This window comes from Gallus gallus, chromosome 12 (genome assembly GCF_016699485.2).
Source record: "Gallus gallus isolate bGalGal1 chromosome 12, bGalGal1.mat.broiler.GRCg7b, whole genome shotgun sequence".
Classification (NCBI taxonomy): Eukaryota; Metazoa; Chordata; class Aves; order Galliformes; family Phasianidae; genus Gallus; species Gallus gallus.
In genome coordinates, this window is record NC_052543.1 from 2,556,071 (window position 1) to 2,570,869 (window position 14,799).

General features: G+C 48.7%; 1 protein-coding gene across 35 annotated transcripts in view; it reads right to left on the minus strand.

Annotated features, from left to right (window-relative positions):
- IP6K1 (inositol hexakisphosphate kinase 1) overlaps positions 1–14,799 on the minus strand; it is a 34,883-nt gene that overhangs the window by 5,075 nt on the left and 15,009 nt on the right. For 15 of the 35 annotated variants that reach the window (XM_025154613.3, XM_046900149.1, XM_015292894.4 and 12 more), the window contains 3 exons: positions 3,378–3,720; positions 873–1,083; positions 222–406 (listed from right to left, as the gene is read on the minus strand). In XM_025154613.3, the coding sequence (XP_025010381.1) occupies positions 222–406; positions 873–1,083; positions 3,378–3,600 (619 nt within the window). In that variant the 5' untranslated portion in view covers positions 3,601–3,720. Of the gene's footprint in view, positions 1–221; positions 407–872; positions 1,084–3,377; positions 3,721–5,050; positions 5,169–13,229; positions 13,465–14,799 lie in introns of all 35 variants that reach the window. The other 20 variants (XM_046900147.1, XM_040646541.2, XM_046900143.1 and 17 more) reach the window with 4 other exon arrangements.

Here is a 14,799-nt window from a genome sequence, read left to right on the forward strand (position 1 = left end):
GCTTCTCTGAGCATCAGTGTCAGAAATCAGTGGTGTTGTTTGAGAAGTAGGAAAGAGTAGGAAAAAAAGTTTAATACAACTTTGTGCAATGGATGGGGAAAACATTATTCTTAACACAAGCCAAGGGAAACACAGGCCTAGCTGCTTCCAGCACGAGTGTGGAATGTAGGCCGGCACAGCAGCAGCAACCTGATGCACTCAGTGCCCTTCCCTAAGGATACTGTAGAGTTTTCGCTCCTTGGACTCCGACCGCATGCGGCTCAGCTGCTGCTTGTGGCAGCGCAGGCTCCAGGGGTTATGGCTGATCTTCTCAGAGCTCAGCCCACTGTTCCCATCCAGCATCTGAAATGGAACATCTGAGTGGATGTGCAAGTCCATCCTGGAACTCTTTGCCTCCTGGATGCTGCTGGCATAAACACAGAACAAGGAGGCATGTTAGGATCCATGCACTGTCCAGATAGTTACAACAGTCCTGCCTGCACATGACCTGCTCCTGTTCCTTCTCCTGCTGCACGCTTCACACTATTCAAAATCTACCAGCTTAACAGCAAATCCTCGCCAACATCCCAGGCTGTGGACCCATACTCAGGTTAAGGACCTGATGGCCTTCGAATCTGTATTTGAATCTGCCCCGAGGCTTTGCTTCCACATCCAGATGTTATCCTGCGTCAGAAGCATTCCACTTGGATGAGTTTGTCTACAACTGGGCACAGCTCCGAACAGCTTGCAGTGCCACAGTATGCTGGGATAGCAAGTGCAAGACAATCTAGCAACTGCACAGAAGTACAAAACACCCTCAATAAAAGGAGGACCAGAGCTGAAAGCGCCAAGAGATATTTCCCACTTGTCACTGGACCCTCAGAAGCTTCTACCTTTCTGTGCTGTCACTGGCCAGGCCAGGCTTTTCCTCCTTGTGCTCAGTGCCACTGCTTGACCTGTGAAGGCTCCGACGCGAGTGCTTGCGTCGTGGCTGGTCCCTCTCTGGCATGTCATCCTGCTCCAAAGCTTCATTCTCCATGTAGGGATATGCTACCAGATTAATGTAGCCGTCGCTGTCTCCCTCAAAACAGACAGACACCACACCTGCCAGAAAGAAGGAACCCGTCAGTGCTGTTTGCCAGCAAAGGAAATATAATTACTAGAATACATGTCTTCAACAACATGCAAGTAACCGTAGCTCACAGAGCAGCAAACCAAATCCAGAGTGGTGAAATGAGGTTCAGGATCACAAGGGGAGAACTCAAACGTTTTTAACACAGCACAGAGGAGAAATCTCTGCATACAGTAGTGACTCAACACTCCAAGAGCGAACAGTTGGTAACAGCAGTAGAAGCTGTGGCATCCATGGGAAATTAGCCCAGAGTGCTAACATCTCAATCTGCTGTGCTAAGGGAAAGGCAGTTTCAAGCCTGATGAGGGATGGATGTTACCCTCCAGTCAGTCTTGCAGTGTACAATGAAACAAGAAATGTCAAACTAGAGAAAGTAAGGCAGAGTCTACCAAGCTGCTGAGGGGGGAAAAGCATATGAAATACACATTTAGTTCATTTGGGTTGAGTATCTGTGTCAACAGCAGGAACATGTTTGCAGGACAAGAGCATCCCTGGTCTGCTTTCTGTGCTCCAAGAACTCTCCAGCATCTGAGCACCGAGACTTATGTGACACCTGCTGCTTGTATCTCACGTCAGCCAGTCCTGTAGAAAAGGGATCTGTGAGGCCCCAGGGCTTCCTAGTGATAAAGAACAGGAGGCCGTGGAGCAAAAACACCTGTGCCAGCTGAAGGCAATCAGGCTCACATGTGCCTTGGGCAGTGTTACCTTCCAAAGGCTCCTGAAAAACCCCATACTCCCAGGGAAGATAAAGATCTTTCATGGCACCAATTCTGAATGTATCTAGCTGGCCAGCCATGGAACAGAAGAACTGGCACTTTCAATTAGGACTGACATCTTTGGGGCACCTCCAGCCCTGAAAATGAGGCAATCAACATCTCTCAACTCACAGCAGTGAAATCTTTAATCAGCCTGTCACTGGCATCAAACAGCTGCCAAGAATATTGGGTGCTACGGACTGAACCTGAAGACTTCCCAAAAAAGTGATAAAACATTTCACTGCTCAGTTGATGGAGAGCATCACGTTACTATCTTTCCCTATCTGCACACGACAATGCCAGCAAGCTTAAGAAAGCTCAATCCAAGTTCTGAGAAGTTCAGGACTCCTGCATGTCACTACATCAACGATCATCCAAGCCCCCTGTTGGCCTGGATATGCTCCACAAGCCACACCTCTGAGGAGGCAATCTTAAGAGTTACATATGCGTGCTCAGACAGGAAACATCATCTTATCCAGAGCAGCAGGACTGACCCCCTGGGACCAGCAGGAAACTGCAGTGGAGTCTCAGATGAAATCCCATACTGCAGTGGAGGGGCACATCCCGTGCCTTTAGGCAACTAGGAAATATGATAATGATGAGAGGTCTCCATCTGGACCATCAGCTTCATCAGTTTTGAACGCATCTCCTGAGGAAAGCCTGACATCACATCGATTCCAGTAACTACACAGGCTTCAGATGGGATTTCGGATGGGTCACCAGAGCACCATATGGATCCAGAGCAGCTTGAGGGTACGGGAGGACCCGTCTGTTGGAGATGGTATCTTTCAGTCACGATCTGCCCACAGACACAGGTAGGTAAGCTGACACTGCTTTCAGCCCTTCAGGATACAGCCAGATCAAATGGCATGACCTGGAACAGATGGTGGTCCCAGCTGTCTGTGAAGCACAGTCCCCCCCTTGTGCCACACAGGGAGGAAGCAGCAGCGGAGTTACCCCTCTGCAGGGGAACTCATGGCCACAAGTGTACCTTCTGAAAGATACAGTAGGCAATCGATCTGCTACAGTGATACAGGCACTGGAAAATTCCACTCCTTGGGAGCAGCTGGGGACAAGGCTCACTTCACCTCAGCACTCAGAAAGAAACACTTCCTGCTTCAGCAGTTTTCTGATATGGGTCCATAAAAGAGCTGGGATGAGGAAGCAGTAAATTATGGGACTGGAATGCACAACTGCTCGGTGCACGACCTAACTTCATTTGCTCAAGGTCAAGGCAGTAGGAACTGACAATAACTTGCCAGTAAAATTACTTCAGTCATAACCTTAAGTGTCAGACTACAACAATTAGATTCTGTCTGGAGGGACGAACACATTAAGCACAGAAGAGAGACCTCCCCCTCTCCAAAAGCTCCAATCCAATTGCTATCCTGCCAAAGAGGAGAGTAACAATAAAAAGAGAAAAAGGCAGCAGCACACGAGTAGCTGCAGGAAAAGGAGAGGGACGGTTCACAAAGCACATCGCTGCGTTGCAGGATGACAGCAGGCCTCACCTTTGTACTCAGGTGTGAACTCCTTCATTTCTGGAGGCAGGGATTCGTAGAAGCGCTGCTCCCTGGTGATGAGCGGCTTGCAGACGGTGTGGTCGTCATAGCGCATCATGCTGCTGTGGCCACCCACCTGGTGAATAAAAGGCTCCAGCAGGACCCCCCGGTCTCCAGATTTAGTGGCATTCTTGCCATACTTGCCCACTTCCATGGTTTGACAAACACACATTGCGTTGGGCACCAGTTGAACTCTTGGAGCATGGGGAGAGCCACAAAGGCTGGGAGGTGCAGCTCAGCAGCGCTCAGGCAGACGGGGGGCAATCCTGGCTATGTGCTTCCTTATGGTGATCTGGAAAGGCAAATGAGATTCCTGTGGATGGAGAACCACTTGTACTCGTGCTCCTCTCATACGAAGAGCTTCTGCAGTTTTTGATACCTTTATGTCCACAAGCATCTTTCTCATCCTCCATTTACTTTCCCACTCGTTCCAGCACGCTCCTCACCACCTCTTTAATCGTGTAGGTAAACACGTGCTAATTTGGAGTCTGTCTCATCCACAGCTTCCCCAGTAGGGTTGACAGGAAACAGGGAAAGGAGGAGATCTGAGTATTCTGAGGCTCTCATCTTTAGAAAACACCATTTCCTCCCTTCAGCTCATTTCATCAGAGAGGCGCTGTGGTGGTGGAGCACAAACGGTGGGGTCTCCAGCACAAGCAAAAGCAAGCCCACACCCACCCAGCAGGGACACAACCAGCACAGGCAGAACAAGTCCGTTAGGAATCAGCATCCCATTCCTTCTGCCTCTGCACTTTTAACACGAAGTAACCTCTGTTCATCTGCTACCCCAACACCACTTCCTGCTTTTCTTTTTCACTTCTCTCCAAGCTCAGGCATGGAAGGTTTTCAGAATACAAGTGCCATACACCCATTCTGCCGCTGTATTTAAGTGGCTTCCCCTTGGATCCTCTCCTTTATTACCCGAAGCCCTTCAGAGCAGCTGTTTCCTGATGCTTTTACATAGCCTACTCACACAGTAAGTCCAGGCTTTCTAAAGGTAGGCAGAAGGGACTGCTAAATCCAAATGAGATTTGAAGTGCTTTGGAGAAGACAGATGCTCTTTAAACATTTGCAGTCTGCCTGGCACAGCCACAGGATGATGAAAAAGCAAAGCTGCCCGAGTTCTCTCTCTCCAGATGCTTTGCCCTTCCTAGCTTGGATTGTAGCTGCTCCCGGGGCTGCTGGGGAGACACCACAGCACCTCTTCACAACAAGGAACTACCTGAAGTCTCTGGCACAAGAACCCTGTGGCAAGTACAGCTTCTGAATGAATCATTTTGGAACAGCCACATGCAGGGGCAATAATGAAAGCCTGAGGGATCTCCGAGGCCCAAAGACAGCTCAGGCTATCCCTCCTCTGGCCACGGGATGTCTCTGCAGCTACACACCAACACTGCACCAGGCCACGTTCCAGGGGGAAACAGCTCCTCTGGCTCTTCCCTCGCTCTCCAGTTCAGCAGCACAGAAGATGCAGCTCCAAAGATTATGAAACTGGGGGCAATACTTTATAACGTGCTTAACACAACCTGACCCAAAAGCTCCCAGCAACAGAACGATGCTTCTCTCTCCTGTCCACACATTCCCTCGCGCTGGATTTTGGGACGCTAACAGCGTGTACGTACACTTCAGTTGAATCATCCCACTGATCCAATGGAAAACATTTCCTTTTGTGGTGGCTACGTGACCGCACTGTCCTCACACAACTACACCCAGTGCAAAGGGATGCAAATAGTCAGCCTGCTGGTGTAGAAAAGGGAAAAACATCATATTTGGATCAAAGGATAAGGTTCAAGTCTCTAAGCTCACGCACCACGAAGACCAGAACAGGCTGTGGATTTCTCTCCTCCCTCTCATTTACTTTATCAAAAAGGCAGCGTTCTAGCAGCCGAGGCTTGCCTATATACCTCTTAGCTTTGTTTGATAGTAGCTGATAGCCAAGAAGCAGCACGGTGCCAGCATCTGCAACACACAAGCACTGCACAGTTGAACACTCCACAGGCTCAGCTCTCCTCAGGCCTATGCAGCTTTGCCTTACATTTGATTTCCTTTATTCTGACGATGATCAAAGCAGAGTTTTCCATTATATTATATTCCAAACATAGGGGATAGCTTCACACCTTCCTGTAGTTTAAACCTTCATGGGACAAGGGAGCTAAGAGACTCCTCCATACCCAGAGGCACACGTACAGCTCCCAGTCCTGGTACCAGCCCCAGTTACCACTGCAAGTTGGTTGCAATGTGTCTCAGAGTCTCATTCCACCAGCGACAGAATGAAGCACAAATGCCTCTGTCTGAGAGAATGGAGACCATCTAGGTATGCTCATTAGCTTCAGACACCTTCATTAATTTCAGACAGATCACAAATATCCAGGCAGACACACACACCAGCATCTCACACTCACCTCTGGGAGGATTTTAGCCACCAAGAACAAGAGAGGGAAGGCCTGGCCTACTTAAAAAAGGCTGCTGAAAGATAAGCAGCACCTAAAAGCATGCCACCCGAGTCACCCAGAGGACAGCAGCAAACCATACCATGGGGTCACGTACAAGTAAATGTGAGAAAAACCCTTCGTCCTCAGGAGCATTTAACAGACAACTCTGAAGAGGAAGCTAACCACAGGGCTTGAAAAACCAACATGTTACATCTGGGAGCAGGAACCGAGTGACATTCAGACCAACTCAAAGCAAAGAATTATTACTAAACATGGACACTATCCACAAATAGAGACAGAAGAATCCCAGCAGTTTCAAACAACTATAAAGCAAAAAAAAAAAACCAAAAAAAAAAAACCCCTATTTGAAGGCCTAAGTATTACTCATCCTTCCTCTGTTAAACAAATGCATTGGCTCAACTATTTTAGCTGGCTTGTGAAATTCAGAGTCCTTCCAGTTGGACTGAAAAGCAGCCTATAATCCACGCAACAGCTTCAGGGAGACGAGGTCACCCAAGCATATCCTCTGGCAGTGCCCAACACTGCAACCAGAGATCAGACAGCAGCAGAACACAGAGGGCAGTTTAGCATCCCTCTTCCAAAGACAGCTAACAAGACAGATCGCCCACCAAGTCACACTTGTGAAGGGTGAGGGCGAGCAGAGTTACTGGTGAGTGCACGAGGACACAGCACAGCTGGTATTTCATTATCCCAGCCACTAAAAATATCCTGTAGTGGAAAAGGACTGGATCCACAATATTTAAATCTAAATGCACACTCTGAATTTGAGCTACATACCTCACCTTTCCAACACTTGGTCCTTAGTAGCACAGACACCAAGAACAATAAGCTGTATTTTCCTGCAGTGGCACAAAATCTTTCCAAAGAAAAAGACACACAAGATAAACCCTGAGCTCCAGAGTCATGGAGTGAAGCCCACTGCCCTTACTGATGCTGCCCTTCAGAAGGGTATGTGCCATCCCACAGTAACAAACTGGGTTATGTGCTCCAAGATCCAGCCAGAGGATGTCACAGACCCCCAGCTGAAGTTAATGTCTTACCAGACCTCCCCCGGAGCTGAGGAGATGGCCAGCACTAAGGTGGGAGAACATCAGGCATACACATACACATGGGTATGGAAGAACAGGGGCAGGAAGGACAACTCTGTTCAGTCACAGTTTTAAGCAATTTCAAACTCTGGGATGAGACACCAGGTTCTGCAAAAATACACGAAAGACACCCCATACCCAAGGCACAGCACTGCATGAGCACCCTCACCTCTTCACTGCAGTTTAAAAATCCCTCCATTTGTAGCTCCGTGCTCACAAGAAGACAGCACGCACTTCCCAGGGCAGCATTTGCATCCTACTGTACACCCAGCCTTGCACCAGCACAAGAACTCACGCAGCTGCATGACAAACTGCATCAAGACACTCCTCTGCTGCATTGGTTCAACTCAGATCAGGCTCCCAGTGCCATTCCCTGTGCAAGCCACACAAGCATTCTTGCTGATGCAAGGATGGAGGTAGCAGGACAACACAAACGCCTGCTCCTGCGAGGTCAGCTGCTCAAACACAACAACCCAGTGCAGGAAGGCAGTGGGAACAGCATGGATGCTTCTGTGGTGGTTAACTTAAGGTGATGGAGAAACCATGCACTTGAGAGGTGGTGGCGAAGAGCTTCACTGCAACGAGCACTACTGAGATCGCACCATGATGCTCACGTTCCCACTCCTTCCAAGCCGTCCCGTATGGGAATACTGGCAACACTTCATGACTCACTACTAAAGCTGAACTCTACCAAAATAAAACGAAGAACAAACACTTCAAATTGTGATGCACACAGCAAGAAAGCTGACTGCCTTAAGCAGCGCTGACTCATGCCTTCGCTGTGAGCAGCCTGCATGGCTGCCTTCCCACAGGGCCCCACTGCGGCTCCCAGCACCGCAGCCTGCCTGCAGGATCTGCACAGCCAGACAACAAGGCAGATGGCCACACAGGATCCCGGGGTCGGTCCACAGGCAAGGATGAACACTGACCTCAAGGTCATGGTGACAGAAGTTGGACTTTCCCTTAACATCCCCAGTGCAGGCAGGAGCAAAGCACAAAACTAAAACAACACTGACGCATCAGGAAAGAGGACAAGAGCATCTGGCCAGAGAGTGGCTGGAGGCTGCGAGCTAGAGGTAGTCTAGCTGGCAAAGAGCAGAGGCATTTAGCATCCATGCTGAAAAAGCACCGTCTTTTCTTGTGATGCCACAACGGGTGACTCTACTTCTATAAATGAAAACTGAGCCTAAAATGGAACAACATCCCCGTGTGCTTTGATTTGAGATCAACTTCCCAGCATCAAGCCATGTGCTTGAGGCACATCAGCAGAAGACCTGGAGGACCCGTGCAGCCAGCCACATCCCTCCTGCAGAACCACAACCTGCAGAACCATTCGGGACGTAACCAGAAATGCTCACATGCATCCAGCCAGGTACCTTGGAAGCTACGAGCCTTCCCAGCCTGCTCAAGTATGCAGTTTTGAATCCTGAGCCTCCCCATGCACCTTGTTCAGTGCCCCAGCTATGTGCACATGCTCCCTCACCAAGATGGCTCTACAGGTCAAGACCAGAGGGGAAAAAACATAAACAGGTATTTTAGAGAAAGCTGCTGGCAGAAAGACAGCTGAGGAAGAGAATGATGATGGGGATGCAGCAAAGGATACTCTGCTGCCAGAGGGAGGACAGGAGCCACACTCAGGTGTGATGGCCCTATACCCCCTATGCCACGAGCTAACCAAAAGCACTCTCACTCCACCCAAAACGTTCCCATCTCAACAGCAGGGAAAAACACCCACTGCTGAAGTGTGCAAAAGGAAAGAGCTTCATCAGCTCGAAGACGCAGCTTGACTGAACTTACAGAAAGGACCACACAGAAAATACAATTAAGCTTGTAGTGCGAGTCCTTAAGCGTACCCTGTGTTTTTATCTTCTAGAGATCTGAAAGACAACCATCTGTGTCCTACTTAGATCCCAGTCATCACAGATCTCTAGCACCTCTGCCTGTAGCCTATGAGACCACACATTTTCTGCTCTCTTCCTAACAAAGCAGAGGAAGCCAAGCCTTTTCAGCTTCTCCTGAAGCAAAAATGGTTGAGCTATGCAGTCTTAACTAAGGCTGGAATGCTCAAACAACCAACAGAACTGCTACCTAGATCTGGGATTAAAGAAGGCTGTTTCATTAGAGGAACTGCAAAGGCATTCTGCTGTCACCTATGCATAAGGCACAGAGTGCATTCAGGGGGGATGAGGTACTTGCATCCCTTGCCGGATCCAAGGCCAAGAGAATTCTTGCTTTCTCACAATGGGACCTTACAGTGAAAGCTTCTCTTTATTTTATTGTACTTTTTTAAATGACAAGCCCTAGCACACAGCAGGGCACTAGGAAACGTCTGTGACCGTTTGCAACATATGGAGCAGGTGCTATACATCACTTTGAGAACATCTGTTATGCAGCTGTCTGCCAGCAAGGGTAACCCAAGTCAGCAGCTCAGACAGCCTCTTCCAGCTTGCATTCCTGTTCAGCTGGACGCTGGGAAAGATGGCAGCACCGCAATAACATTAGGCTAGGGACAAAGAGGACAGCACATTACAGGTATGATATGCAGTGATTTAATTCCCTTGCTGCTCTCCTCTCCAGGTTTCTCCTTCTCCACTGCAGAAACGCAGCACGTTGCCAGGAGGACACAGGCTGCCTGGACCTGCCAGTCCCTGCCACAGCCATCAGTGCGAGGGGTGGCTGCAGAAGGCCCAGCCCTGGCTGGGTTATTTCCCTCTTCCTCTCCAGCAGGCAGCGATGCATGGGAGCTGAGCTGCTGAATCCTGCTGCAACTCCTTGAAAACGTACCCTGCCTCAGAGTAAAGGGCACCTTCCTGCTCCGTCCTGAGATGCTGGCTCCAGCCCAAGCCCGAGTTTCCATAGCAGCAAGACCAGAGCAAGTACGTACATCAACAAGAGGTTGCTTTATCAGTACCAGCCCAGGTTTTCTTCCAAGCTTGTGCCTAGGAGAGCAGGGATGTCTAATTCCAGTTTCGTATTTTATGGGCGAGATGAGAATACAGCGAACACTTCTCAGAGAAGAACTCACTGATCAGTGCTCGTAAGGCCCTGTCAGTCAGCCTTCTGTGCATTAATTCCTGGCTTCTGTTCACCTCAGTTGCAAAAGGGAAAACAGTCTTCACTGAATATAGGTCCCTTCTAAAGTATTGCAATGCAAACGGGGCTGTTCAGCACAGCTCCAACAGCCAGAAAGGGATTTTCAACCATCACAAACCATAAGGAAGCCCTACCCATCAAGAAAAAACAACATTGCTAGAATTCTCACTAGTGAAGGGCTCAGAAGTAAACTTAGCAGCAGGGCAATCAGCAGAAAACCACAGTCCCTGCATTCATAGATGGGGGAAGGGGACAATAATCACACTGATCCCAGTGAAGAGGCTTGACTCTAACTAGGAAAGAATTTGCACCTTAACGTACAGTCTGAATATGCAAAGGAGGCAGTTTCATGGCCTGTCTCATTCGAGCTCTTCAGACCCAGACCATGGCCTCCTCCCCACGAGTAAAGCTTAAATAAGGCAGGCTCATCCCTAAGGAATTCCTGAAGGACTAAAGGATCCTCCAGGTAACTCTACCCAGGTACCTCCCAGGGCAGGAAGCTGATGGAACAGCTGTGTTACTGAATGCCAAACTCAGCAAAGTGCTTTCATGTCAGCTGTGGGTACCAAATGCCACAGCTCCCACAGCATCAGAAGGTGAGGCACGAGCAGGTAAAGCCCCACACCGTTCTGCTGACACAAAGGCAGTGAATGAGTCAGCACTGGTGGTGCTTGTGCTGAGCAAGAGCAACAGCAAAGCACTGTTCAGCACAGCAAAGCACTGCTGGCAGAGAAAGGGAAGGCATGATGTCATGGCAACGTGCACATCTGCTAAGGACGGGCAGCACTGGGGAGAACTGCTTTGTGCCAGTGGGGCCGCCCAACCCAACAGCACCCACAGAACTCAGGTGAGTTTCAAGTCTCAGGTTTGTGTCACAGCTAGGGGAAAGGGGAAAGCTGGCACCCTGTAAGCCAGCTCTTACCTCACCTCCTCTGGGTTAACAATGCCCAGAAGCTTGGGAGCCAGAGCTCCCACTCACACCTCTGCACAGCCCCGACAAGTAGGAACAACTGCGCACCTTGAGGCTGTAATGAGGCTACAGGGAGAATGGGACTGGAGCCTCCCAGCTTGCACAACAACATGAGGAAACTTCCAGCAAAGGTACCGAAGTTCAGAGAAGCGTGGCAACAAAAATCAGTTTTCAAACTTAAAGAGAGGTGGACAGGAACTGGAAATAATGTCGATGTAATGCCTCCTACCTGCCCCACACAGAAAGCAAAGCACAGAGGATTCTGCAAGAGGAAAAGCAGACACAGGCCTCCTGACTGAGGAGCATACATCCACTTCCAGGCCACAGGTGAGCTGCCAAAGTAGGAGCGGGGAGGATCCGGCTCTCAGCCCTCCTCCATCTCACAAGGAGCCCCTAGAAGAAGGGGGGGGGGGGGGGGGGAGGGAAGAAAAGGAGAAACCAAGAGCTACCCGGTAGAACAAAATCTATCTGAAATGAAAATCAAACGAGATTCATATACACGGACTTTGTGCAAATAGTTTTTGTTTCCAAAATACGAAAAAACTTCGTATTAAGGGAGAAAACCTGGGAGAGCAGCCAGGCCTCCAGATCTCTCACTCTCAAATGGCAGAGTCAGAAAACATGCATCAAAGGCCTGATCTGCACCAGAAAAAGGTGTGTGCTGATCCTTGATTCATCCACCACCTTCTCCCTAATTTGGTAAAAACAGGGCACATTTTGGGGTGGAGACAGCTGCTTGTTTTGGTTGCTCTTTAAAGCGATCCTCCGCAACGAATCCAACTCGATCCAAATGCCTGGCTTCAAACAAAACATTAAGTTCAGACTTCTTCCAGCACCGACTGTGCCAAATCAGTTTCTAATCCCTCCTTCAGTTGTTTCTTCAGAGCACAGTTACAGCTGCACCAGCATGAGCAGCACCCTCCCACTCAGCCCTGCCGCGCTGGTACAACTGCTTGCAGGGAAACAAACGAGGGAGTTGATTGAAGTTAAAAATAAACCAGCATTTTGTTTTGGTTTTAAGGATTACTTTTCAACTCAGGTCAGATCCCCAATCTATTGGGCAGCTGTACAAACAGTTGTATCAGCACGAGGTGCCAGAACCGTTGATAGTTATCCTCACGCCTGAAGCCAACGTTTACGTTCCCAGCTCACCTCTCCTTCAGGACTGCTGCAGAACAGGATTGCTTGCAAAAGTGAACACGTAGGGTATTTTAGTACTGCACCGAGGGTCTATTTAATGAGACAAAATGAGGTCACGCTGATGAGCATCCAACAAGTACGGCACGGCTACTGACTTCCCTTGAGCTGCTGCTTGTCCTAAGTTATATGTCATTCTGCAGTCTGCATGCTGGAATATAAAAAGATGACTAACAAAGTCACTGAGGCGAATGAACAGCTTTGGGCCAACTTCTGTAACAGAACTCTCCCAGAAATTGCATAACTATCATCTATCTTGGTGATCTTCATCCAAAACAAAAACAACCCAGAACCGAGCCTACGTGACGTGCAGATTCACACTGCTGTGAGGGCTGTGATGCTCAAGGAGCAGAGTCTGCCTGCAGCATCTGTGACTTTGTAACTGCAGCTGTGTTGGGCTTTTTTTTTTTGTATTTCCACGTTAAAACCAAGGATAGAAAAGCAAAATAAGCACCAAGCAACAATGAAACGCTAGCATGCTTTAGAAACGACCGTGAGAGAAACACTGATGATTCTTTTCCCAGATTACCAGCCCAAATAGTGATCGAAACAAAACCAAGTGAAAATGCTTCCCATTTGATGACTGCTCAGCAACCTGCTGGGAAGGCGGTGGTTCTCTGCTTTCAGCTGGGGGCAGGTACCCACAGCAGGAGCATGCTGTTATGTAAGGCCCTCTCATTGAGAACAAGACACCAAAGACTGAACGACTATTGAGACCTGACTTCTAGAGCAGGGCACCAGGCATGTTAATGGAACAGCTTCAGGGAACTCGCATTTCAACAGTTTCTGCTGCGTTTGCTCTATTAGAGATGAATCAGTCTTTAGTGGAAGTTGTCAAACCATCCCACGAGGACACAGAATTAACAAAACTGGTATTTGGCAAATGCTACGTTTGGTTCCTTAGCATGCATCTCAGGGCGTAGCTTCACAACAGCTTCAGTACATCCAAGTCAGCACTCTTCAACCCCATTCTCGCTCCTGAGTCAGCACTGGCACTCACCTGATCCTGCTCAGAAACTACTCTGGCTAGAAAGTTCAGCCGAGGAAGAAAATTGTTTTTGCCAGCGTGGCTTCCTGCGCTGGTTTAGTGCCAGGGCCATTGAAAGGAAAGGGGAGGACCATCCAGCAGAGGAAGGACACACAGAGGAGACGCGGGGCCAACTTAATTCAGCTTCAACTGCCTTGCAACCACGTGCTCAGTGAAGTCTCACCGTGACTTTAAGGACACGCCGCTGCTGCCAACAGAAACATCATTCAGTGCTTTCAACTCTCTGCTGCCATTTCTTTTACACCTGCAGCAGCACTCCTGCAGATGGGTCCCTAACAGATCTGCAAACCAAGTGGTTCAACAGACATGCTGGTGACAAAAGGAGCAAGCAGGAAGCTGGGAGGAAAGGCAAGGGAAGAAAAGCCAAGGCTCAATTTCAAGCAGCTGTCCAGTTGTGCTCTTATTCACCACTGACAAAATTCACAGCAGGACTACGTAGCATTTATATAAAGGCAAACTTTAGGACAAAAAAGATTTAAGTTGTTTAAATGTATTTGTTGCCAGCATTGTTTTCAGAGCAAGAGGGCTACCAAAGCACATATAAAGGTGGGAGAAAGGAACAGCCTTCTGTGATTAACTAGGGCATGACAAACAGCAGCAGTGTGTACAAGCAACACTGGGGAGGAAAGCCAGGAAAAACAGCAACAACATTATACAAACAACATTGATTCCTGAACAAGAAAGAATTCTTAGAAACTGCTGCCTGGGTTACATCCAGTGTTCTCTTTACCTTGGTTCAACTGTTAGCAAAGTCACTTCAGACAGCCGACCGCTTCCATGCGGCCATGGTTTTTGGAAGCTAGAGCTGATCCTTCTAAAGGGATTTCAGGTAGGAAATCACTGCAACAGTTATTCCAGCTCCAAAGCTACACGTACTGCTCATCAGCACTTGCTGTACTCTGTACCTTAAGGTTAGTGACATCACAGGGCCCTCTCAGGAGAACTCCACTCATTCACAACGTAGGTTTCCTGACCTTACCTCCACCACCTCCACGTGACCAACATCTGTTTCACTCGGCTCTTGGCACTGCTTGTAACACCTGCCTCTGGACACAGCTCTGATCAAACAGGGCATTCCTGTAAGACCTGCTTTTACCTCCAAGTACTGCAAATACAGTTTCTGTAGGTCACCTTGCTGCCACGCAGAGGTCAGACACTCCAGGCTACCTCCACACAGTTCTCTCCACCAGAATGAGGACTTACAGCTGTGGCTCTGGTGAATAGGCACCGTGTTCCAACACCACTGCAGCTGACAGCCTTGCACAAGAATAGGTCTATTCCGAGAGAAAAACTGTACATTCATGAGCAAACACAAACCCCTCCAGCCCAATAAATCACCAGAACATCATAAATCAGAATTAGGAAGTTTACCTTGGATTCTTGACTGTTGAGATTTAAATATCAAACCCTGCAAGTGTTTTCTCTTTAAATACCCACTAATTAAAACACAAGAAAAACCTCTGCGTTTAGACACCTTCATTTCCCACAACAAAACACACACGTGACAAAATGAGACTGAGGT